At 43.1% G+C, this 24,484-nt stretch overlaps 1 protein-coding gene across 1 annotated transcript in view; it reads right to left on the bottom strand.

Annotated features, from left to right (window-relative positions):
- Positions 1 to 1,186: 1,186 nt before the first annotated feature.
- LOC140741977 (rhodopsin) overlaps positions 1,187 to 24,484 on the bottom strand; it is a 179,628-nt gene continuing 156,330 nt past the window's right edge. Inside the window, exons 2-5 of the mRNA XM_073072613.1 lie at positions 23,781 to 23,949; positions 21,855 to 22,020; positions 21,243 to 21,482; positions 1,187 to 1,724 (exon numbers count right to left, since the gene is read on the bottom strand). Of these exons, the coding sequence (XP_072928714.1) occupies positions 1,596 to 1,724; positions 21,243 to 21,482; positions 21,855 to 22,020; positions 23,781 to 23,949 (704 nt within the window). The 3' untranslated portion in view covers positions 1,187 to 1,595. The remainder of the gene's footprint in view (positions 1,725 to 21,242; positions 21,483 to 21,854; positions 22,021 to 23,780; positions 23,950 to 24,484) is intronic.

Genomic DNA, 24,484 nt, shown 5'->3' with positions numbered 1-24,484 from the left:
ATCCTTCTTGGACACACCTAATAAATTCTGGCCCATCTAACCATGTTACTCTAAGGAGGTGCCCATCAATATTAGGGAAGTTACAGTTCCCCATGACAATGACCCTCTTGTTTTTGCACATTTCCAAGGTCTGCCTCCCAATCTACTCCTCAGTGTCTCTACTGCAAGTGGTGGGGGAGAGTCCACAGAATAATCCCAGTAGAATCCCATAGAATGCTCCCTACCTGTTTCTGACATTCTAGCCATAATTCCCTGGAATGGGAAAACCTACAAAAAGTACGATATGGACCAGTCTATCACTGATGAAGCCCTCCCCACCATTGACCACACCCACATGGTGCACTGTTGCAGGAAAACAGCATCCATGATCAAGGACCCTATCACTCATATATCTCTGCAGTCACACAGAGCTGTCTGCGGTCACTCATATATGTCTGGGGTCACGCATTGCTGTCTGGGGTCACTCATATATGTCTGTGGTCACACATTGCTGTCTGCGGTCACGCATTGCTGTCTGAGGTCACATAGAACTGTTTGCGGTCCCACAAAGCAATCTGCAGTTTCATGGAGTGTAGACCAGTGGGCTTCTCAAAGCACAAAACAGGGTAGTTAGCAGGAAACTTGCCTCCCTTCTCTGCCATCCCTGATTTACAATATTTTTCCATCAGTTCTTTAAAATGAATTACGGAAAAACACAGCTGGAACCAAGGAAATCATGAGCAAGAGGCCAGACCAAAATAGAGCTTGGGGTAGTAGATAGATGAGAGAAGGTCAGCCCAGGGAGTGAGGAGATGGACTTGGTGGAGGGGAGGAGCAGGGTTGATAGACCCAGTGAGGAGTTGGAACTGAGGAGCTGACTGACTCGAGGGAGATGGATAAGTGGAAGATTGGACTTGGCCTATGCAAAGGTGATGGTTGATGATTTAACCCCAAGTAAGGAGCAAGGAAAGTGTTAGAGAATGGGAGGAGCTAATGGGCACACATTCCTCTGAGGAAAAGGGGCAATAACCCAGTGGTGGGTGATAGGGACAGGTTTCCAAAGGAAGCAGGATCTCCAGAAAGTGCAGTGTGGATATAAGCTGAGAGGAAGCTGAATCTCTAAAAGATGTAAGAGCTGGGATTTAAAAAGGCCGCCAAAGAAGGAGAGTAACCTTGGGAAGCAGAAATAAAACCAGGCAACAAACTGTTTGCAATACGCTCTTTATTAACTGGTACTTTCTAGAACAGAACTGAGCTAAGAGGATGGATTCAACTGCAGGTAAGAGGGAATTTTAAAAAGCATTGGAAAGCATTTATAAATACTGAGCAGAGCAAGAGATCACGGCTACCAATAGGTATGAAACAATATACAGTATCTTCACCACATGCCAGGGAGTGCTCACCATTAGACTCAGAGTTTTACCACAAAGCTCAGGATGGCTCTGTACAAATATGTGCCACACATTCGAAAAATTCCACTATCTGATATTGCTGTGAATTCTTTGGGTTTGGAAATCTTGGGCCTTCAAACCTCCACAACATTAGTTTGTCTGGCAGAGGCCGGACGGAGGTGTCATCCCAACTTCTGCCTCCATTGTGTTTGCTGAGCTGAGGAGTTATGCAGGGGCCACCTGGCTGGAGGAAACAGATGAAGCCTCTGTCTTGCTGGCACTGGCTGAAGTAGTTTCCTCCTCTTCGAATGGGTTCTTGCCACAGCAAACCGTGGTGATCATGCAGTTACGGAACTGGGAGAGAGAAGGAGAGAGAATTGTTTTTCTGGTACACAACAGCCAGACCTGAGAGTGATGGTCAGGACATTGCAAAACACGTCTAGAGAACCATTGCTGTAATCACACTTTAGAAACTGAAGCATGATCATAGTTCAAAGCAAATACTTGAAGCATGTGAGACAGCAGGAGCAGTTGCAGAGATTCCCACTAAAAGTTTCTTTACGAGGATTTCTTTCCCATGTATATCAGGGATGTGGGGTGGCAGCTGCTGTATAGAGCAGTGCCCTATAATAAATTCATTAGCTTGTGGGATCTCCCAGCCAACTGTTACTTCTGTATGCTTAGTAAGTGGAAGTCTTTCAAAAGTGAAGTTTTGAGAGTACAGAGATGTATGTTCCACCCAGTCAGAATAAAAAGCTTTAGTGACCTCACTTTTTGAAAGATGTTAAGACCTTGTTTAAGAAGAAGAAGGAAATGCATACCAGGTATAGGCTAGTAGGAACAAATAAAGTACTTGAGGAGTATAAGAAATGCAAGAGAACATATAAGAAGGAAATCAGGAGGGCTAAAAGGAGGCACGAGGTTGCTTTGGCTGACTAGGTGAAGGAGAATCCCAAGAGTTTCTACAGATATATTAAGAGGTTAAGGATAGCAAGAAACAAAATTGGTCTTCTTGAAAACCCGAATCATCATCTCTGCATGGAGCCGAAAAAGATGAGGGAGACCTAGGTAGTGTCCATAGCAATGAGACAAAATAGTGAGGTCTTCAACCAGTACAGATTACAGAGGAGCAGCTGTTTGCTGTTTTGAGGCAAACATGGTGGATAAATCCCCAGGGCCTGACAAGGTGTTCCTTCGGGCTTGGTGGGAAGCCAGTGCAGAAATTGACAGGGCTCCAGCAGAGATATCTACTAGGCCATGGGCAAGGTGCCGGAAGATTGGAACGTAGTTAATGTCATTCCCATTTTTAAGAAAGACACCAAGAATAAGATAGGAAATTATAGGCCAGTGAGGCCGACAACAAGAGTGGGTAAGTTATTGGAAGATATTCTAAAGGACCAAATATAAGTACTTGGGTTAACAGGAACTGATTGGCGATCATCAACATGGCTTTGTGCAGGTTGTGTCTTACCAATCTTATAGAGTTTTTCAAGGAAGATTCCAGGAAAGTTGAAGGAAAGGTAGTTTTCAAGGCCAATATGGGAGGTTTGTCAAGACGGTTTGACATGCAAAATGAGGTAGTAAATTGGATTAGACATTGGCTTTGTGGGAAAAGCCCGAGAGTGGTAGTAGAGGGTTGCCTCTCTGACTGGAGGCCTGTGACTAGTGGAGTGTCGCAAGGATTGGTGCTGGGTCCTTTGTTGTTTGTCATCTATATCAACGATCTGGATGATGATGTTAAACTGGATCAGCTAATTTGCAGATGATACCAAGATTGGGGCATAGTGGACAGCAAGGAAGGCTATCAGAGATGTGGATCAACTGGAAAAATGGGCTGAAAAATGGAAGATGAAATTTAGTGCAGACAGGTGTGAGACTATGCACTTTGGGAGTTCAAACAAAGGTAGGACTTACATGGTGAGCAGTCAGGCATTGAGTAGTGCAGTAGAACAGAGGGATCTGGAAGAACAGTTCTATAACTCATTGAAAGTGGTATCACAGGTAGATAGCATTGTAAAGAAAGCTTTTGGCACATTAACCTTCATAAATCAAAGTACTGAATACAGGAGTTGGACTGTTATGTTCAAGTTGCATAAGACATTGGTGAAGCCTAATTTGGAGTATTTTGTGCAGCTCTGGTCACCTATGTACAGGAAAGATATCAATAAGGGTGCTGAGAGCATTTACAAGGATGTTGCCAGAACTTGAGGACCTGGGGTAGAGGGAAGGTTGAATAGTTTAGGACTTTATTCCCTGGAGCATAGGAGAGCAAAGGGAGATTTGATAGAGGTATACAAAATTATGAGCAGTATAGATAGGTAAATGCAAGCAGGTTTTTTACCACTGAAGTTGTGTGAGACTAGAACTAGAGGTCATGGGTTAAAGGTCATACACGAAATACTTAAGGGGAACATGAAGAGAACCACTTCACTCAGAGGGTGTTGAGTGTGTATTGTGTTCTTTATATGTACCGTGGGTTTCTAATAACAAAACATATTCTGGAAGAATAGAACTAGAGCTTTTATTTAACAGCAAACAGCAACCACGTTTTACACTGCCATGCTTTCTAGATCATTCTTTCATTTCTGCGCATGCTCAGAACTCCATCCAGTCACGTTCTTACATGTGACATGTGATATCACCACAGTGTGGAAATGGTGGATGCAGGTTTGATTTCAACATTTAAGAGAAATTTGGATCAGTACATTGATGGGAGGGGTATGGAGAGCTATGATCCAGGTGCAGGTCGATAAGACTAGGCAGATCAATAGTTCAGCATATACTGGATGTGGTGAAGGGTCAGTCTCGGCACTGTAGTGTTCTATAAGTTTATGTCCATATGTACACAGAGTGTGCCCCGCTGCAATCTCTTTTTGCTTCTGTGTGAGCTTCTGGTTTCATTTTAGCCCCACACTATTCAGTTGTGTTTATTCAGTAAGGAGAGGGAGGGCAAGGAGGGATGAGGTTGTCATAGCAAACTTGTTCCTGAGGTTGGCAAAGATAGCTATCTGTGAGTGCTGGAAGTGGGCAGCAGAGGCTTCTGCCCTGGCAGACTGCCTGGCGAAGTTCTGGGAGTATGTGCATGGCTGGGTTACCATGGAGAGAGAACACTTGGTGTCCACGGGCACCATGGAGGTATTCCAGGACTGTTGAGGGATTAATGCCACCCTTGATGGGGATGGGAACATTTCTATTTAATTTGTGTTATTGATTTTGTTAACATTGTTTCTGTGTTTGTTGTAGTATTGTAGAATGAAATTTGTAATAATTATGTTTTTGTAAAAAGACAGGAGGTACGTAGTGCAGACTGGCACCCAGTGCAGTGGTTTAGGAGCAGATCCTGAAACATGACAGAGCTGGAGACAGATAGTGAGAAAGGAGGGCCAAGGACTAAGGCAAAGAGCAGCCACTTCCTTTTCATTGATTTACCAGATGGTAGCAGGGCCAACATTTATCACTCAACTATAACTGGCTCAAGAAAGTGGTGTAAGGCACCTCTTTGATGCCACAGTCCTTCTGGTGGAAGTGCTCCCAAAGTGGGAGAGAACACTTGAACTTTGATCAAGTCTTGATGAAAAATTTCCTTGTCAGAATGGTGAAAGCCTGCAGGTGGTGATGTTCACTAATGCCTGCTGTCTTTGTCTTTCTTGTTTGAGAGGTCGTGTCTTTTGGAATTGGGGGTTGCTGTCAGAGAAGCCTGAGTGGGTGACTGCAGCGCATTCTGTACACAGTGCACTCTGCTGTTAATGTGTGCTAATGGTGAAGGGAGAGCCGGTCAAGTGGGCTGTTTGGTCATTGTTTGACATTGCTGTATTAAAGATGTTATTTGCACACCTAAACCCATGCTTGAATGTCGCCCATGTCTTGCTGCATGCTTCACTTACTGTAGATATATGAATGGAATTGAACAATGTGCAGACATCAGTGAACATCCAACTTCTGACTTGCTGATGGAAGGAAGGTCAGTAAGGAAGCAGCTGAAGATTTTTGGGCCAAGGACACTGCCCTGAGGAACCCATGCTGTGACGATTGAGGGGTGGGATGATTGACCTCTGACAACAACCACCTTCTTTTTCATGAGATAAGGAAGGGTAGGCCATTCGGTCCCTTTCTCTAACAACCTTTAACTCAATGTCAGCAAGACCAAGATGCTGATTATTGAATTCAGGAGAAGGAAACCAGAGGTCCATGAATCAGAACTCATTGGAGGACCAGAGGTAGAGAGGGTCCACAACTTTAAGTTCCTCTGTGCTATTATTTCAGAGGACCACAGCACACTGTGCAATTATGAAGAAAGCACAGCAGCTTCTCTACTTCCTTAGGAGTTTGCAACATGACATCTAAAACTTTGACAAATCTCTATAGATGTATGGTGGAGAGTATATTGACTGGCTGCATCACAGCCTGGAACGGAAATACCAAAGCCTTGAATGGAAAGTCCTACAAAAGGTAATGGATACAGCCCACCCCATCACAGGTAAAGCCCTCTGTAAGACTATAAGATATAGCAGCAGAGTTAGGCTATTCAGATCATTGAATCTGCCCGCCATTTCATCATGGCCTATCCCAAATCCTGCTCATCCCAATCACCTGCCTTCTTGCCATATCCTTTGATGTCCTGATCAATCAGTAAACTATTAACTTCCACCTTAAATATACCCATGGACTTGGCCTCCATTGCAGTCTGTGGCAGAGCATTCCACAGAATCACTACTCTTTGGCTGAAAAAAATCCCCCTTACCTCTGTTCTAAAAGGTCACCCCTCAGTTTTGAGTCTATGCCCTCTAGTTATGGATACCCCCCCCCACAGGAAACATCCTCTCCACATCCTCCCTATCTAGTCCTTTCAATATTTGGTAGGTTTCAATGAGAACCCCAAGCATTCTTCTAAATTCCAGTGGGTACAGGCCCAAAGCTGCCAAGCACTCCTCATATGTTAATCGCTTCATTGCTGGAATCATCCTCGTGAACCTCCTCTGGACCCCCTCCAATAATTCTGAGACATGGGGCACAAAACTTGACAAGTGCGGCCTGACTAGTGTCTTATAAAGCCTCAGCATTATCTCCTTGTTTTACATTTTAATCCCCTTGAAATAAATACCAACATTGCATTTGCCTTCATTAATACAGACTCAACCTGTAAATTAACCTTCTGGGAGTCTTGCACGAAGACTCCTAAGTCCCTCTGCACCTCTGATGTTTGTACCTTCTCCCTATTTAGATAATAGTCTGCACTGTTGTTCCTTCCTCAGCACAACCTACCTCTCTACCTATCTTCATATTATCCACAAACTTTGCCACAAAGCCATCAAGTCTATTATCTAAATCATTGACAAACAATGTGAAAGTAGCGGTCCCAATACTGACACCTGGCAGCCAACCAGAAAACCCCTGTTTATTTCCACTCACTGCCTCTTGCCGGTCAGCCATTTCTCTATGCATGCCAGTGTCTTTCCTGTACTGCCATAGGACTTTATTTTGTTAAGCAGCCTCATGTGTGGCACCTTATCAAACGCCATCTGAAAATCCAAGTAAGTGACATCCTTTGTCCACCCTGCTTGTTACTTCCTCAAAGAACTCTAACAGATTAATAGATTCCAACACTTTCCCAACTATTGAGGTTAGGCTGACTGGTTTATAATTTCCTCTCTTTCATCTTCCTCCCTTCTTAAAGAGTGGAGTGAATTTTACAATTCTCCAGTTCTCTGGAACTATGCCAGAATCAAGTGATTCTTGAAAGATCATGACCATGATCATCTGTTATCTCTTCAGCAACCTCTCTCAGAACTCTGAGATGTAGTGCATCTGACCAAGTTGATTTGTCCATCTTAAGATTTTGAGTTTGCCGAACAGCACTATTTTAGTCCTTTGTAATAGCAATGGCACTCACTCTTGTTCCCTGACACTCAAAGGCCTCTGGCACACTGCTAGTGTCTTCCACAGTGAAGTCTGATGCCAAGTACTTATTACATTCATCTGCCATTTCTTTGTCCCCCATTATGACCTCACCAGCATCATTTTCTAGTGGTCTAATATCAGCTTTCACCTCCCTTTTACTCCTTATATAACTGAAAAAATTTTTGGTATCATGCTTTATATTATTGACTAGTTTGCCTTCATATTTCACCTTTTCCCTTCTTATAGCTTTTTAGTTGCTTTTTGTTGGATTTTAAAGGCTTCCCAATCATCAAACTTCCTACTCACTTTCACTACCTTGTATGCCTTTCCTTGGCTTTTATGCAGTCCTTAACTTCTTTTGTCAGCCACAGTTACATAGCCTGCCATTTGGGAACTTCTTCTTCTGTGGGACATATCTACCCTGTGCCTTATGAACTATTCCCAGAATCTTCAGGCTCCTCTACTCTGCTGTCATCCCTGCCAGTATCCTTCACCAATCCACCTGGGCAAGCTCCTCTCTCATGCCTCTGTCATTCCCTTTATTCCATTGCGATACTGATACATCTGACTTGTGTTTCTCACTCTCAAATTGTAGTATGAATTCAATCGTATTATGATCACTACCTCCTCAGTGTTCCTTTGCATTAAGCTCCCTAATAAGATCAGGGTTATTACACAACATCCAATCTAAGGTATCCTTTCTCCGAGTAGGCTCAAGCACAAGCTGCTCTAGAAAGCCATCTCACAGACATTCAACAAATTCCCTCTCTTGCGATTCAACACCAACCTGATTTTCCAAGCCCCTTGCATTTTGAAGTCCCCCATAACTATCGTATTATTACCCTTATTACATGTCTTTTCCAGCTCTCTTTACAATCTCAATCCCACATCTTGGCTACTATTTGGAGGCCTATATATGATTACCTTAATGTTTTTTTTATCCTTGAAGTTTCTTAACTCCACTCACAAAGATTCAACATTCTCTGACCCTATGTCACCTCTTTCTAAAGACGTAATTCCTTCTCTTACTAACAGAGCCACATCACCGTCTACTCTTTCCTGCCTATCCTTTCAATACAAAGTATATCCTTTGATGTTAAACTCCCAACTATGGCCCTCTTTCAGCCACGACTCAGTGCTACCCACAACGTCATACCAACCAATCTCTAATTGCACTATGAGTTTGTCCACTTCATTCCAAATGTTATGCGCATTTAAATACACCACCTTCCGTCCTGCATTCTTCACCCATTTGAATTTTGCCTCTGTGGTACAACTCTTTGCTCTGTCTGTATTTGTGCCCAATCATTGGCTTGTTCTTTCTTACATTCATCCATCATCTACTTGTAAACCTGCTGGCTCATCCTCAGCTCTATCATACTAGTCCCCATCCCGATGCCATATTGGTTTAAACCACTCCCAACAGCTCTAGTAAATATGCCTGCAAGGATATTGGACCCCTTGGACACTCCCCACTGTCAAGCACATCTACACCAACACTGTCACAGGAAAGCAGCATCAGGGACTCCCATCACCCAGGACATGCTCTCTTCTCACAGGAAGAAGATACAGAAGCCTCAGGACTCACACCACCAGGTTTAGGAACAGATATTATCCCTCAACAATCAGTCTCTTGAACCAAAGAGATAACTTCTCTCAATTTCACTTGCCCCATCATTGAAATGTTCCCACAAACAATGGACTCGCTTTCAAGAACTCTTCATCTCATTTTCTCCATATTTATTGCTTATTTACATATTATTATTATTCCTTTTTTTTCTTCTGTTTTTGCACAGTTTGCTGTCTTTTGTACACTGATTGAATGCCCAAGTTGATGTGGTCTTTCATTGATTCTGTTATGGTTATTATTCTATTATCGATTTATTGAATATGTCTGCAATCTCAGGGTAGTATATGGTGACATATCTGTACTTTGATAATAAATTTGCATTGAACTTTGCCTGCTCTCTCTAAGAAAGGCTGACCATCTAACACCTCTTTACTTCTCCAAATTATATCCCTCAATTCCATTCATAACTACACAATTATTGTATTGCTTCTCTGCCTTGAATATGTTTGGAAACTGACTATCTTGATGGTAAACATGCTGTTCTAGTGAATAAAATCAATGATCTCAGTGCTAGGGTGATGAATCAGAGGGACATTAGGGCTGTGTGCGTCCTTTGTTTCACGGAATCCTGGTTAACCCCTTCTGTACTGGATGCACTGATTCAGATTGACAGGTTTACTATACACCTTCAGGATAGATCTATAGAGTCTCTCAAAAGCAGAGGTGGTAGAGTATGCCTCATGATCAACTCCTCTTGGTGCACAAATACATCAGTGCTGTCCCAATTCTGCTCACCAGACCTGGAATATATAGCAGTTAAGTGCCATCTATTTTACCTATCACAGGAGATTTCTGGGATCATTTTGGTATCGGTATACATTCCACCTCAGGTCAATGTCAATCAGGCTTTAGATGATCTGAGCAATGGGATCAACATGCATGAAACAGTACACCCTAACGCCTTCACCATTGTTTTGGGGGATTTTAACCAGGCCAGTCTGGAAAAAAATCACTAAGCAATTACCATCAACAGATCACTTACGATACTAGAGGAAATAACACACTGGACCATTGTTACACCACCATCAAGAATGCCTACCATGCTATTCCACACCCTCACTTCAGGAAGTCTGATCACCTGGCTGTACATCTACTCCCTGAGTATAGGCAGAGACTGAAAACTGCAGCAGCAGTAGTGAGGACCAAGAAGGTTTGGACGAGGGAAGCACAGGAGCGCTTACAGGTTGCTTTGAATTGGTGGACTGGACTGTATTCAGAGATTTATCTTGGAACCTGGATGAGTATGCTGGAGTTGTTACAGACTTCATTAAAACCTGTGTGGATGAGTGTGTGCCTACAAAGACTTACTGTACATTCCCAAAACAAAAGCCATGGATGAACCAGGAGGTACATTGTCTGCCGAAGGCTCGATCTGTGGCATTCAAGTCTGGCGACCCAGCCCTGTACCCTAAAACCAGGTATGATTTGTAGAGGGCTATTTCAAGGGTGAAGAGACAATTTCGAATGAGGTTGGAGGAGACATCGGATGTATAACAACTCTGGCAGGGTTTGCAAGACATTACTTCCTACAAAGCGAAACCCAGTAGCATGAATGACAGTGATGCTTCACTACCAGATTTCACTCAATGCCTTCTATATCCACTTTGAAAGGGAGAATATAACTACAGCTGTGAAGATCTCTTCACCTGGTGACCCTGTGATCTCTGTCTCAGAGGCCGATGTTAGACTGTCTTTAAAGAGAGTGAACCCTTACAAGACAGAGGTCCTGATGGAGTACCTGGTAAGGCTCTGGAAACCTGTGTCAACCAACTGGTGGGAGTATTCAAGGACACTTTCAACCTCTCACTGCTACAGGGGGAAGTTCCCACTTGCTTCAAGAAGTCAACAATTATACCAGTGCTTAGGAAGAATAATGTGAGCTGCCTTAATATACAACGGCCATTGTCGGAGTGGACTGAGGCAGAGTGGGTTGGCTTTTGCACAATCAGGCTTCAGTGAGAACAGGCAAAAGCAAGGTTTTAATGGGGTAAAAGTGTGAAAGCGTAAAAGTGTGCAAGCGTGTGAAAGTTGGTCTGTGAGGCAGCGGGAGAATTTAAATAGTGAGCAGAGGCTGAGTACGAGCTTCACTCCAGGTGAGGTAAGGCCGGGTAAGCTCCTTTAATTAATCTAACTAGATTAGGAGTAGGTTATGGAAACAGCAGTTAGGGCAGTTGAGTGCTCCGTTTGCATGCTCCGTATGTGGGAAGTCAGGGCGAGCACAGCTGTCCCTGATGACTACACCTGCAAAAGGTGCATCCAGCTGCAGCTCCTGACAAACTGTGTTAGGGAACTGGAGCTGGAGCTGGATGAACTTCGGATCATTCAGGAGGCAGAGGCAGAAATAGACAGGAGTTTCAGGGAGATAGTCACCCCTAGGAGTCAGGAGACAGGTAGTTGGGTGACTGTCAGGAGAGGGAAGGGGAATAGACAGGAAGAGCAGAGCACCCCTGTAGCCATTCTCATCAATAATAAGTATACCGTTTTGGATACTGTTGGTGGGGATGACCTACCAGGGACAAGTTGCAGTGTTTGCGTCTGTGGCACCGAGACTGGACCCTCAGCTCAGAAGGGAAGGAGGGAAATGAGGAGAGCAGTAGTGATAGGGGATTCGATAGTTAGGGGGACAGATAGGAGGTTCTATGGAAGAGATCGAGAATCCCGTATGGTCTGTTGCCTCCCTGGTGCCAGGGTCCATGATATCTCGGATCGAGTTCTCAGTATTCTCAAGAGGGAGGGTGAGCAGCTGGATGTCGTGGTCTATGTAGGGACCAATGAGCGAGGAGGTCCTGAAAGGTGAGTTTAGGGAGCTAGGTGCCAAGTTAAAGGACAGGACCTCCAGGATAGCAATCTCAGAATTGCTTCCAGTGCCACATGCAGGTGGGTTTAGAAATAGTAAGATAGTGCAGATCAACACATGGCTGAAGACATGGTGCAGGATGGAGGGCTTCAGATTTATAGATAATTGGGCAGTTTTCCAGGGAAGATGGGACCTGTTCCAGCGGGACAGTTTACATCTGAACTGGAGGGGAACAAATATTCTTGCAGATAGGTTTGCTAGAGAGGCTCCAGTGGATTTAAACTAGATATGAGGTGGGAGGGGAACCAGAGTGTAGGAACAGAATTATGGGAGAAGGAAGAAAAAGAAGACAGTAAAGTTCTTTGTACTGTTAGAGATAAACAGAGAGGAAGAGGTGGAGAATTTCTTAAATGCATTTATTTTAATGCTAGGAGCATTGTAAGAAAGGTGGATGAGCTTAAAGCATGGATTGATACCTGGAAATATGATGTTATAGCCATTCGTGAAACATGGTTGCAGGAGGGGTGTGATTGGCAACTAAATATTCCTGGATTTCGTTGCTTCAGGTGTGATAGAATTGGAGGGACAAGAGGGGGAGGTGTTGTGTTGCTTGTCAGAGGAAATATTACAGCGGTGCTCTGGCAGGATAGATTAGAGGGCTCGTCTAGGGAAGCTATTTGGGTGGAATTGAGGAATGGGAAAGTTGTAGTAACACTTATGGGGGTGTATTATAGACCACCTAATGGGGAACGAGAATTAGAGGAGCAAATTTGTAGGGAGATAGCAGATATTTGTAGTAAGCACAAGGTTGTGATTGTGGGAGATTTTAATTTTCCACACATGGACTGGGAAGCCCATACTGTAAAAGGGATGGATGGTTTGGAGTTTGTAAAATTTGTGCAGGATAGTTTTTTGCAGCAATACATAGAGGTACCAACTAGAGAAGGGGCAGTGTTGGATCTTCTGTTAGGGAATGAAATAGTTCAGGTGACGTAGGTATGTGTTGGGGAGCACTTCGGGTCCAGTGATCACAATGCCATTAGTTTCAATATAATTATGGAGAAGGATAGGACTGGACCCAGGGTTGAGATTTTTGATTGGAGAAAGGCTAACTTTGAGGAGATGCAAAAGGATTTAGAAGGAGTGGATTGGGACAATTTGTTTTATGAGAAGGATGTAATAGAGAAATGGAGATCATTTAAAGGTGAAATTTTGAGGGTACAGAATCTTTATGTTCCTGTTAGGTTTAAAGGAAATGTTAAAAGTTTGAGAGAGCCATGGTTTTCAAGGGATATTGGAAACTTGGTTAGGAAAAAGAGAGATATCTGCAATAAATATAGGCAGCATGGAGTAAATGAGGTGCTCGAGGAATATAAAGAATGTAAGAAGAATTTTAAGAAAGAAATTAGAAAAGCCAAAAGAAGATATGAAGTTGCTTTGGCAAGTAAGGTGAAAATAAATCCAAAGGGTTTCTACAAGTTATATTAATAGCAAAAGTATAGTGAGGGATAAAATTGGTCCCTTAGAGAATCACAGTGGACAGCTATGTGTGGAGCCAAAAGAGATGGGGTAGACATTGAACAATTTCTTTTATTCGGTATTCACTAAGGAGAAGGATATTGAATTGTGTAAGGTAAGGGAAATAAGTTGGGAAGTTATGGAAACTATGATGCTTAAAGAGGAGGAAGTACTGGTGCTTTTAAGGAATATAAAAGTGGATAAATCTCCGGGTCCTGACAGGATATTCCCTAGGACCTTGAGGGATGTTAGTGTAGAAATAGCAGGGACTCTGACAGAGATATTTCAAATGTCATTAGAAACAGGGATGGTGCTGGAGGATTGGCATATTGCTCATTTGGTTCCATTGTTTAAAAAGGGTTCTAAGAGTAAACCTAGCAATTATAGGCCTGTCAGTTTGACGTCAGTGGTGGGTAAATTAATGGAAAGTATTCTTAGAGTTGGTATATATAATTATCTGAATAGACAGCATCTGATTAGGAACAGTCAACATGGATTTGTGTGTGGAAGGTCATGTTTGATAAATATATTGAATTTTTTGAAGAGGTTACGAGGAAAGTTGACAAGGGTAAAGCAGTGGATGTTGTCTATATGGACTTCAGTAAGGCCTTTGACAAGGTTCCACACAGAAGGCTAGTTAGGAAGGTTCAATTGTTAGGTATTAATATTGAAGTAGTAAAATGGATTCAACAGTGGCTGGATGGGAGATGCCAGAGAGTAGTGGTGGATAACTGTTTGTCAGGTTGGAGGCCGGTGACTAGTGGTATGCCTCAGGGATCTGTACTGGGTCCAATGTTGTTTGTCATATACATTAATGATCTGGATGTTGGGGTGATAAATTGGATTAGTAAATATGCAGATGATACTAAGGTAGGTGCCGTCGTGGATAATGAAGTAGGTTTTCAAAGATTCCGGAGAGATTTAGGCCAGTTAGAAGAGTGGGCTGAGCTATGGCAGATGGAGTTTAATACTGATAAGTGTGAGGTGCTAAATTTTGGTAGGAATAATCCAAATAGGACATACATGGTAAATGGTAGGGCATTGAAGGATGCAGTAGAACAGAGTAATCTAGGAATAATGGTGCATAGTTCCCTGAAAGTGGAATCTGATGTGGATAGGGTGGTGAAGAAAGCTTTTGGTATGTTGGCCTTTATAAATCAGAGCATTGAGTATAGGAGTTGGAATGTAATGTTAAAATTGTAAGGCCGAATTTGGAGTATTGTGTACAGTTCTGGTCACCAAATTATAGGAAAGATGTCAACAAAATAGTGAGAGTACAGAGCAGATTTACTAGAATGTTACCTGGGTTTCAGCACCTAAGTTACAGGGAAAGATTGAACAAGTTAGGTCTTTATTTTTTGGCGTGTAGAAGGTTGAGGGGGGACTTGATAGAGGTATTTAAAATTATGAGGGGGATAGATAGAGTTGACGTGGATAGGCTTTTTCCATTGAGAGTAGGAGAGATTCAAACAAGAGGACGTGAGTTGAGACTTAGGGGGCAAAAGTTTAAGGGTAACATGAGAGGGGATTTCTTTAATCAGAGAGTGGTAGCTGTGTGGAATGAGCTACCAGTAGAAGTGGTAGAGGCAGGTTTGGTATTGCCATTTAAAGCAAAATTGGATAGGCATATGGACAGGGAAGGAATGGAGGGTTATGGGCTGTATGCGGGTCAGTGGGATTAGGTAAGAGTAAGCATTCGGCATGGACTAGAAGGGCCAAGATGGCCTGTTTCCATGCTGTAATTGTTATATGGTTATATAGTTAATTACTATCGCCTGGTAGCACTCACATCGACAGTGATGAAATGCTTTGAGAGGTTGGTCATGACTAGACTGAACTCCTTCCTCAGCAAGAACCTGGACCCATTGCAATTTGCCTATTGCCACAATAGGTCAATGGCAGATGCAATCTCAATAGCTTTTCACATGGCTTTCGACCACCTTGACAACATGAACACCTACATCAGGATGTTGTTCATCGACTATAGCTCAGCACTTAATACCATCATTCCCACAATCCTGATTGAGAAGTTACAGAACCTGGGCCTTTGTACTTCCCTCTGTAATTGGATTTTCGACTTCCTAGATGCAAGTACAATCTGTGTGGATTAGTGATAACATCTCCTCCTCGATGATAATCAACACTGATGCACCTCAGGGATGTGTGCTTAACCCACAGCTCTACTCTCTCTATACCCATGACTGTGTGGCTAGGCATAGCTCAAATACCATCTACAAATTTGCTGATGATACAACCATTGTTAATAGAATCTCAGATGGAGATGAGAGGGTGTGCAGGAGTGAGATATGCCAACTAGTGGAGTGGTGTCGCAGCAACAACCTGGCACTCAACCTCAGTAAGACAAAAGAGCTGATTGGGGACTTCAGGAAGGGTAAGATGAAGAAATACATACCAATCCTCATAGAGGGATCAGAGAGAATGAGCAGTTTCAAGTACCTGGGTGTCAAGATCTCTGAGGACCTAACCTAGTCCTAACATATTGATGGAACTATAAAGAAGGCAAGACAGCAACTATACTTCATTAGGAGTTTGAAGAGATTTGGTATGTCAACAAATACACTCAAAAACTTTTATAGATGTACAGTGGAGAGCATTCTGACAGGTTGTATCACTGTCCGGTATGGGGGGGGGGGGGGGGGGGAGGGTGGCTACTGCACAGGACCGCAAGAAGTTGCAGAGGTTGTAAATTTAGTCAGCTCCATCTTGGGTACTAGCCTACAAAGTACCCAGGACATCTTCAAGGAGTGGTGTCTCAGAAAGGCAGCGTCCATTATTAAGGACCTCCAGCACCCAGGGCATGCCCCTTTCTCACTGTTACTATCAGGCAGGAGGTACAGAAGCTTGAAGGCACACACTCAGTGATTCAAAATCAGCTTCTTCCCCTCTGCCATCCGATTCCTAAATGGACATTGATTCCTTGGACACTACTTCACTTGTTTTTTGCACGATGTTTAATCTATTCAATATATGTATACTGTAATTTATTTATTATTATTATTTTACTTTTTTTTCCTTCTATATTGAACTGCTGCTGCTAAGTTAACAAATTTCACGACACATGCCAGGGATAATAAACTCGATTCTGATTCTGATTCAGAGCCCTACCTAATTACAGTGAGATGCATTTTCCACTTACTCAAGTCTTACTAAGACCAACATCTAATCTGACTCCCACTTGCTTGATGCCTCTGCATGGTAACTTTCTGTAATACTGTACCAATACTTCTTTCTCTACTTCTTCCAGTGGGGATGACCTCATCTTTTTCCATGTCTTTTGCCCATTCACTTAGACTCAGAGAACACAGAAAGAGGCCCTTCAGCCCAATTCATCTATGCTGCCCAAGATGTCCCATCTGCCTGTGTCTGGCCCAAATAATTCTTATCCATGTACCTGTCCAAATATTTTTAAGTAGTGCTAATGCACTGCTTCATGCATCTTGTTTCATACACCCACAACCCTCTGCATGAAGGATTGCCTCAGGTCCCTTTTTAATCTTTCCTTAAACCTATGTCCTCCAGTTGTTGATTCCACTTCTCTGGGTAAAAGACTCTCAGCATTGACTCTATTCATGTCCTTCATGATTTTATACACTTGATAAGGTCATACCTCAGTCTTCTCTGCTCCTAGCTTGCCCAACCTCTCTCTATAACAAAGGCCCTGAAATCCTGGCAACATTTTCATAAATCTTTGTTGTACTCTTTCCAGCTTAATGATGCCTTTCCTACAACAAAGTAACCAAAACTGTACAAAATACTCTGAGGCAGCCTCAACTGTGTCCTGTAAAACCGCAATGTGATGTCCCAACTCCTTCACTCAGTGTCCTGAATGATGAAGGTTGGCCTTCTTCAGTATACTGTCTACCTGCTTCCCCAGGTCCCTTCCATTCATTGTGAATCTCATACCCTGGTTTGACTTCCCAAAATATAATACTTCACACTTAACTCAACTGAATGCAACCATCTTCACTGTCTAATACCAACTATTTTAGTGTCAACTAGAAACTTATCAACTGTCTCTTGTACATTATCATTATTTACATGTAATAATATTATAACATTATATACTGTATATTATTATATATAATTAACAAAAAAAGAACGCCCAAGGCTCAACACTAGTCCTGTCCGAGGAACTTCTTGCCATGATCCTCTGCTTTCTACCATCAAGCCAATTTTATATACACTCAGCTAGCTCTCCCTGTGTCCCATGCAACCCAGTTTTCCAGACTAAACTTCCATAAGGGACCTTGTCAAAGGCCTGGCTAAATTCCATACATTTTCATGTCCTCCCATAGGGCCTGTTCTGTTCTATGTTTACTATGCTGCCATCATCTATCCTTTTGACTACCTCTTCAAAAACAGATTTGTAAAACACTTAACCTGTTTATATCTCCCAGAAGCCTCTTTGCACCATCTCACAACTATACTGTAGCTCAACTATTTATTAAACCTACAAACTGTCACACAAATCGTTGGCCTTCCAGACAAAACATGATCCCACTTGCTGTCTTTGGTCCAGTAATGCATGCCCAGTCCATATCAGTATGTAATCCCAACACCATGCTGTTGTTTAATAACTTTTTCTGTAGCATCTTCTAAAAGTCCAAAATACATAACATCCACTGTTTTTACTGTTATTTGTTTTACAGTTACACTCAAGAAACAATTCCAACTGGATTAGCTGGTTTACAGTTCTGTTTGCATTCCCTCCTTCTGAAACAGCTTCCAGTCAAATATTGTGTGATATCACACAGAGTCACCCTCAGTTTCTGTCTGAAATTCATCTCATTGGTCCATCTGAGCAGGTGTGGAGCTGAGCAGTTGTAGAGAAACCCAAAACTGGCATTTGGCTGAGATTGGGTTCAATGATAGTGGAGGATTGCGATGGTGGAATCATAAACTGTTACCAAAATTATACCTGAGTCAATGCCCATGGTGCCAAAAACATTGCAGTTTCTACCCAGATACAGGAATTGTACTCGAAGGTAGAGAGAAAAATAGAATCATATGGGGAGTATGAAAGACAAAAGACAGCTGGAGAAAGGGGCTGAAAATGGAATTTAATGCATACGAGTGTAAAGTTGTTGCACTTTGGCAAGACATACAAGGGAAGGACTTACATGGTGAGGGGTGGGGCATTGAGGAGCTCGGTAGAACAGAGGGATCTGAGAATACAGATCCATAAATCCTTGAAAGTGGCAGCACAGGTAGATAGAGGGTTTTTGGCACATTAGCCTTCATAAATCAGGGCACTGAGTACAGGAAATGGGATGTTATGTTGAAGTTGTATAAGATGTTGATGAGGCCTAATGTCAAGTATTTTGTGCAGTTCTGGTCACCTACCTACAGGAAAGATATCAAAATTGAAAGATTACAGAGAAAATTTACAAGGATGTTGCCAGGACTATAGGGAAAGGTTGAATAGGTTTGGACTTTATTCCGTGGAGCATAAGAGAAGAAGAGGAGATTTGCTAGAGATATTCAAAAGGTTATACATAAGAGTATATATAAACAGGCTTTTTTTCCAGAGATTGGGTGAGATTAGATCTAGGTTAAGGATGAAAGGTGGAATATTTAAGGGGACTATGAGTGAGGGCTTCTTCACTCAGAGGATGGTGAGAGTGTGGAACAAACATCCAGCACAAGTGGTAGATGCGGATTCATTTCAATATTTAAGAGAAGTATATGGGAGCAGTATTGATATCTTTAGCTATTTTATGTTCAAACATAAACCTGATCAAAATATGTTTTTGACTTCAGAAAAAGAGTGGACACATCTGCCAGATTGAGTCCGTGGCAGGTATTGATCAACCGATAGGAGGGTAAACCTTGGTGACCTCCTTCTCAGTGATCTACCTGTGAAAGTGTTTGCAACTAGTCCAGCAGTAATGGACACCTGTTGGAGACAAAGTTCCACTTTGCACCAAAGAGTGTGTGTGAACACAAAGTACTCTGCAGATGCTGGGGTCAAAGCAACATGTACAACAAGCTGGAGGAACTCAGCAGGTCGGACAGCATCTGTGGAAACGAGCAGTCAACGTTTCGGGCCGAGACCCTTCGTCAGGAGTGTGTGTGCGCATGATCGTAAACCAATAACTGTGTGAGAGAGAAAAGGGGAGAAAATGACAGAGAGAGAGGGATAGACCATAAGTGAGAGAGTCTCCCTTATTCAAGAAAGGGAGTATGGATAGCCCAGGAAATTATAGGCCAGTGAGTCTTACTTCAGTGGTTGTTAAGTTGATGGAGAAGATCCCGAGAGGCAGGTTTTATGAACATTTGGAGAGGCATAACATGATTAGGAATAGTCAGCATAGCTTTGTCAAGGGCAGGTCATGCCTTACGATCCTGATTGGATTTTTTGAGGATGTGACTAAACATGTTGATGAAGGTAGAGCAGTAGATGTAATGTATATGGATTTCGGCAAGGCATTTGATAAGGTACCCCATGCAAGGCTTATTGAGAAAGTAAGGAGGCATGGGATCCAAGGGAACATTGCTTTGCGGATCCAGAACTGGCTTGCCCACAGAAGGCAAAGAGTGGTTGTAGACGGGTCATATTCTCCATGGAGGCCGGTGACCACTGGTGTGCCTCAGGGATCTGTTCTGGGACTCCTATTCTTCATGAGTTTTATAAATGACCTGGATGAGGAAGTGGAGGGATGGGTTAGTAAATTTGCTGGTGACACAAAGGTTGGGGGTGTTGTGGATAGTGTGGAGGGTTGTCGGAGGTTACAATGGGAGATTGATAGGATGCAAAACTGGGCTGAGAAGTGGCAGATGGAGTTCAACTCAGATAAGTGTGAGGTGGTTCATTTTGTCCATCAAATATGATGGAAGAATATAGCATTAATGATGAGACCCTTGGCAGTGTCGAGGATCAGAGGGATCTTGGTGTCTGAGTCCATAGGACGCTCAAAGTAGCTGCACAGGCTGACTCTGTGGTTAAGAAGGCATACTGTGTACTGGCCTTCATCAATCGTGGAATTGAATTTGGGAGCCGAGAGGTAATGTTGCAGCTATATAGGACCCTGGTCAGACCCCACTTAGAGTACTGTACTCAGTTCTGGTCGCCTCACTACAGGAAGAAAGGGTGCTGAGGAGATTTACAAGGATGTTGCCTGGATTGGGGAGCATGCCTTATGAAAATAGATTGAGTGAACTTGGCCTTTTCTCCTTGGAGTGACGGAGGATGAGAGGTGACCTGATACTGGTATACAAGATAATGAGAGGCATTGATCGTGTGGATAGTCAGAGGCTTTTCACCAGGGCTGAACTGGCTAGCATGAGAGGGCATAGTTTTAAAGTGCTTGGAAGTAGGTACAGAGGAGATGTCAGGGTTAAATTTTTTATGCAGAGTGGTGAGTGCGTGGAATGGGCTGCCGGCGGCGTTGGTGGAGGCGGGAGTGATAGTGTCTTTTAAGAGTCTCTTGGATGGCTACATGGAGCTTAGTAAAATAGAGGGCTATGGGTAAAGCCTAGGTTGTTCTAAGGTAGGGACATGTTCGGCACAGTTTTGTGGGCCAAGGGGCCTGTATTGTGCTGAATGTTTTCTATGTTTCTATGTCTGACAGAGAGATTGTGCACAGTTTTGAGAGAGAGTGAGATAAACTGGAAAACAAACAAGAAAATAAACAGGAAGAGGAAGGGAGCAATTTAGCTTGACAATTAGATTACTCAGAGGCAGAGTTAAAGAGAGCACCAGAGATGGACAGGTTCAGAGGTAGCAGGATACAATCAGAGGAGGCAGAGAGAGAAGAAGATATAAAAGAGTCTAGAGAATAAACTAAAATGGAGTGAGAAGCAGGCAGGCAGGGAAAGGGAGAGAAGTAGTGTTGGGAGGTGTAGAGTGTGGAGGCAATCGCCAAAGACTGAGACAGAGACAGACATAGAGTAAGAAAGAGAATGTAATGGTGATAGAGGGAAGGGGAGAGAGACAGACAGACAGATCGAGAGACACTGGGAGAGAGAGAGAAATTTTCAGCAAGTGTTTGCAAGTTTAAACTCCTACCTGTTTATTCATCAGGATATAGATGAGTGGGTTGTAGAGAGATGAACTTTTGGCAAAAAATGCTGGTATGGTCATGAAAATTGGACCAAAATCACTGCCCTGATTGGTGAAAATGTAGGCAGCTACTCCAGCATACGGCAGCCAACACACGAGGAAGGCAATCACCATTATGATCACCATGCGGGTGACTTCCCTCTCAGCTCTCTGTGTAGACTCTGACTCCTGCTGCTGGGCTGCAGCCTGTATAGAAGAAAGAACATCAGAGAAGGACAGTCAGTACTTGTCTCAATGGTTACATCACCTGCTCTGGGGATTCACCAGAGCCCCAATTTTGGCACTGAACACCTTCAGAGCTCAGGCAGTTGGTCCTAGCCCAGTAATTATGGTCTGGTTCTACCTTCACAGAGGTCTTGAGCTCAAATCCAATAGGTCAAGTGCAGGAAGTGAGCTCAATAAAAGAACCTCACAAGTTATCAGAGTCATAAATGTCTTTTTGTGTAGAGCCTCCAGACTTACACCACGAGTGTGATGGTTATTGTCTGCAGTGTTGAAGACAGAACACTGCTGACAATGAAGGGAATTCACTCAGGCAGAGGGAGATCAGAAACCTACCTCTTTGACTGTGCAGACCAGACGACCATAACAGAAGAATACAACAGTCAGTGGGAGAGTGAAATGGACGGTGAACATATAGATGACAAAGGACTCATTATTCACTTCAGGCTTCAGAGTATAGTAATCAACCCCACACGAACACTGCATTCCCTCTGGGATATATCTGAAACAGAGAAGGCTCCAGGTCACAAGGATTTTAATTCAGATAACTGCAAGGAGTTGCATTTGGATTGTGAAATCCAGGTAGGGCTTTCACAATGAACAACAGGCAGTGTTGTAGAGCAGAGGGGCCTTGGAGTTCAGCTGTATGGTTCATTGAATGTAGAGACAGTGAAAAAGGCTTCTGGCATGTTGGCCTTCATCATTCAGGGCATTGGGTATAGAAGTTGGGAGGTCACAGTGCAGTTGTACAAGACACAGGAGAGGCTGCACAAGTGAGTACTACATTCAGTTATACAGAACTGCTATGAAATATGTTATTAAACCGGAAGAGAAGATATAGAAGGATGTTGTCAGGACTTGAGAGACTGAATTATAGGAAGAGGTTGGACAGGCTAGGGCCTTATTCATTGAAGTATAAGAGATGGGCAGGTGATCTTATAGACGTGTATAAAAATCATGAGGTACATTGACTAGGTCTTGCCAGGGTTGCAGAATCAAGAACATGTGAGAGGGGAATGATTGAAAGGGGACCTGAGGGGCAATCCTTTTACACAGAGCCTGTTATGTGTGTGGCCTGAGACACCAGATGAAGTGGCTGAGGCAGGTGTAATAACAACTTTTGAAATGTAGTTGGACAAGTAGATGGATTGAAAATGTTGAGAAGATTATGGAGCAAATGCTGCAGAATGGGAGTAGCTTGGACAGGCATCTTGGTTGTGATGGATCATTTGGGCCAGGTTTCATGCTGTCTGATTCTACAACTCTATGGCCCTACTGGAAAGAAATGCCAAGTATTTACATGGAGCTTTATGTAAGCTCAAAAATTCCTCAATAATATGTTCACTGGTGTCATGTGCTAGCTTTGATCATCAGTTTGCCCATGAAAAACTACTGCAAACATTAGTAAGGTCATAACCAGCAGGTCTGCACTCTTAAGGCTGGCTGAGGAATATATATTAGCTCAGACACAGGTGAAAGCTTCTCACAAGTCATGACATGGATATTGTCCTCAAAAGCAAAAGAGGCTTTCAGTTGAATTCTTCTAATACTGGGTGTTCAACTGACTCAGTACTGACATGCCCACAGACTGGGTCCATGAAGAGACTACCCTCAGGAAAGGAGGAGCTCATAGTGCTTCAATGGCCAGTTCCTTAGCTCAGGTGCAGACTGTGTGAAGTGTACACCTTTTCCCTGTGTCAATCTGGCTTACCCCCCCTGGTTCTCAGACCTCCACTCACATCCGAAGGACATGCTGGTTGGTTAATTGGTTGTTGTGATTACCTCTGGTGTAGGTAAACAGCAAGTGATTGGGTCTCAGCCCGAAACGTCGACAGTGCTTCTCCCTTTAGATGCTGCCTGGCCTGCTGCATTCCACCAGCATTTTGTGTGTGTTGCTTGGATTTCCAGCATCTGCAGATTTCCTCATGTTTGATTTAAAAGGGTGTTGGGTGGGCATGTGTTAGGAAGAATAAGATGCAGGAATTCAGCAAAATAAGAAGAGGGAATGGGACATTAGTGTTCCCTGTGAGTTGGTATGGAGCCAATGGACAAAATGGTCTCCAATGTCATAATAAGTATGTAAATCTGTTGAGGTCTACAGTAAGTCCCTACTAAGTTACTTTACAACTATTCATTCAAACCAAACAATTCTGGTGTGAGCATTTAAGAGCAATCAGATGCACATGAAATGTTGAGCTTTCTGGGAGGGCTATCCAGTGAAATGGGAACAAAATTGGAGGCAGAGTATGATACATGTACTACCTGGACCATCCAAGGAGCGGGGGACCAGCACACGAGAGGGCCATGATCCACGTGAAAGCGACACCAATGATGGCATGTTGGCTGCCAAACCGGAAGTTGCTCATTGGTTTACAAACAACCATGTAACGTTCAATGGCAAGCACCACAAGGCACCAAAGAGAGACTTCACCTGTTGGACAGAACCAGAGATTAAAGGTAGTCAATTCATGCATCTGGAACAAAACACAAATTAACTCTGCTGGCAAACCCACAGCCAAAAAGTTACAAAACCCTGTGTCGACACCACTTCCAAACCACACAGTTGTGTCCAACCAACTCCATAACCTTACACTCAAAATTCTACCTCCAAGCTCAAACACAATACCTCATCCAACAAGCAAAATGACAATATCACCTCCAACAAATTAATGTTCCTCCTTCAACACGAAGATCACATTCACAATCTACAAGCCATCATTAGCGGCAACAAAACAAAAAATACGCCAGCCACAGGAACAACAATGTCTCCATGAACAACCTCAAAGGCCACATCAGCTCCAACAGTCAGACATCAACAGGTACACTGACATCACAATGGCAACAGAGACCGACAAAACTCCACAACAAAAATCAACCGTACACACTGTAAATGTGAGAAAAAACTTGGTGAGTACAATTGGAGGTCCCCACCATCAGAAACTAGGATACTATAACTAGGAACCAGG

The sequence above is a fragment of the Hemitrygon akajei genome, chromosome 19 (genome assembly GCF_048418815.1).
Source record: "Hemitrygon akajei chromosome 19, sHemAka1.3, whole genome shotgun sequence".
Lineage (NCBI taxonomy): Eukaryota > Metazoa > Chordata > Chondrichthyes > Myliobatiformes > Dasyatidae > Hemitrygon > Hemitrygon akajei.
This window is presented reverse-complemented; position numbering and strand designations above follow the sequence as displayed.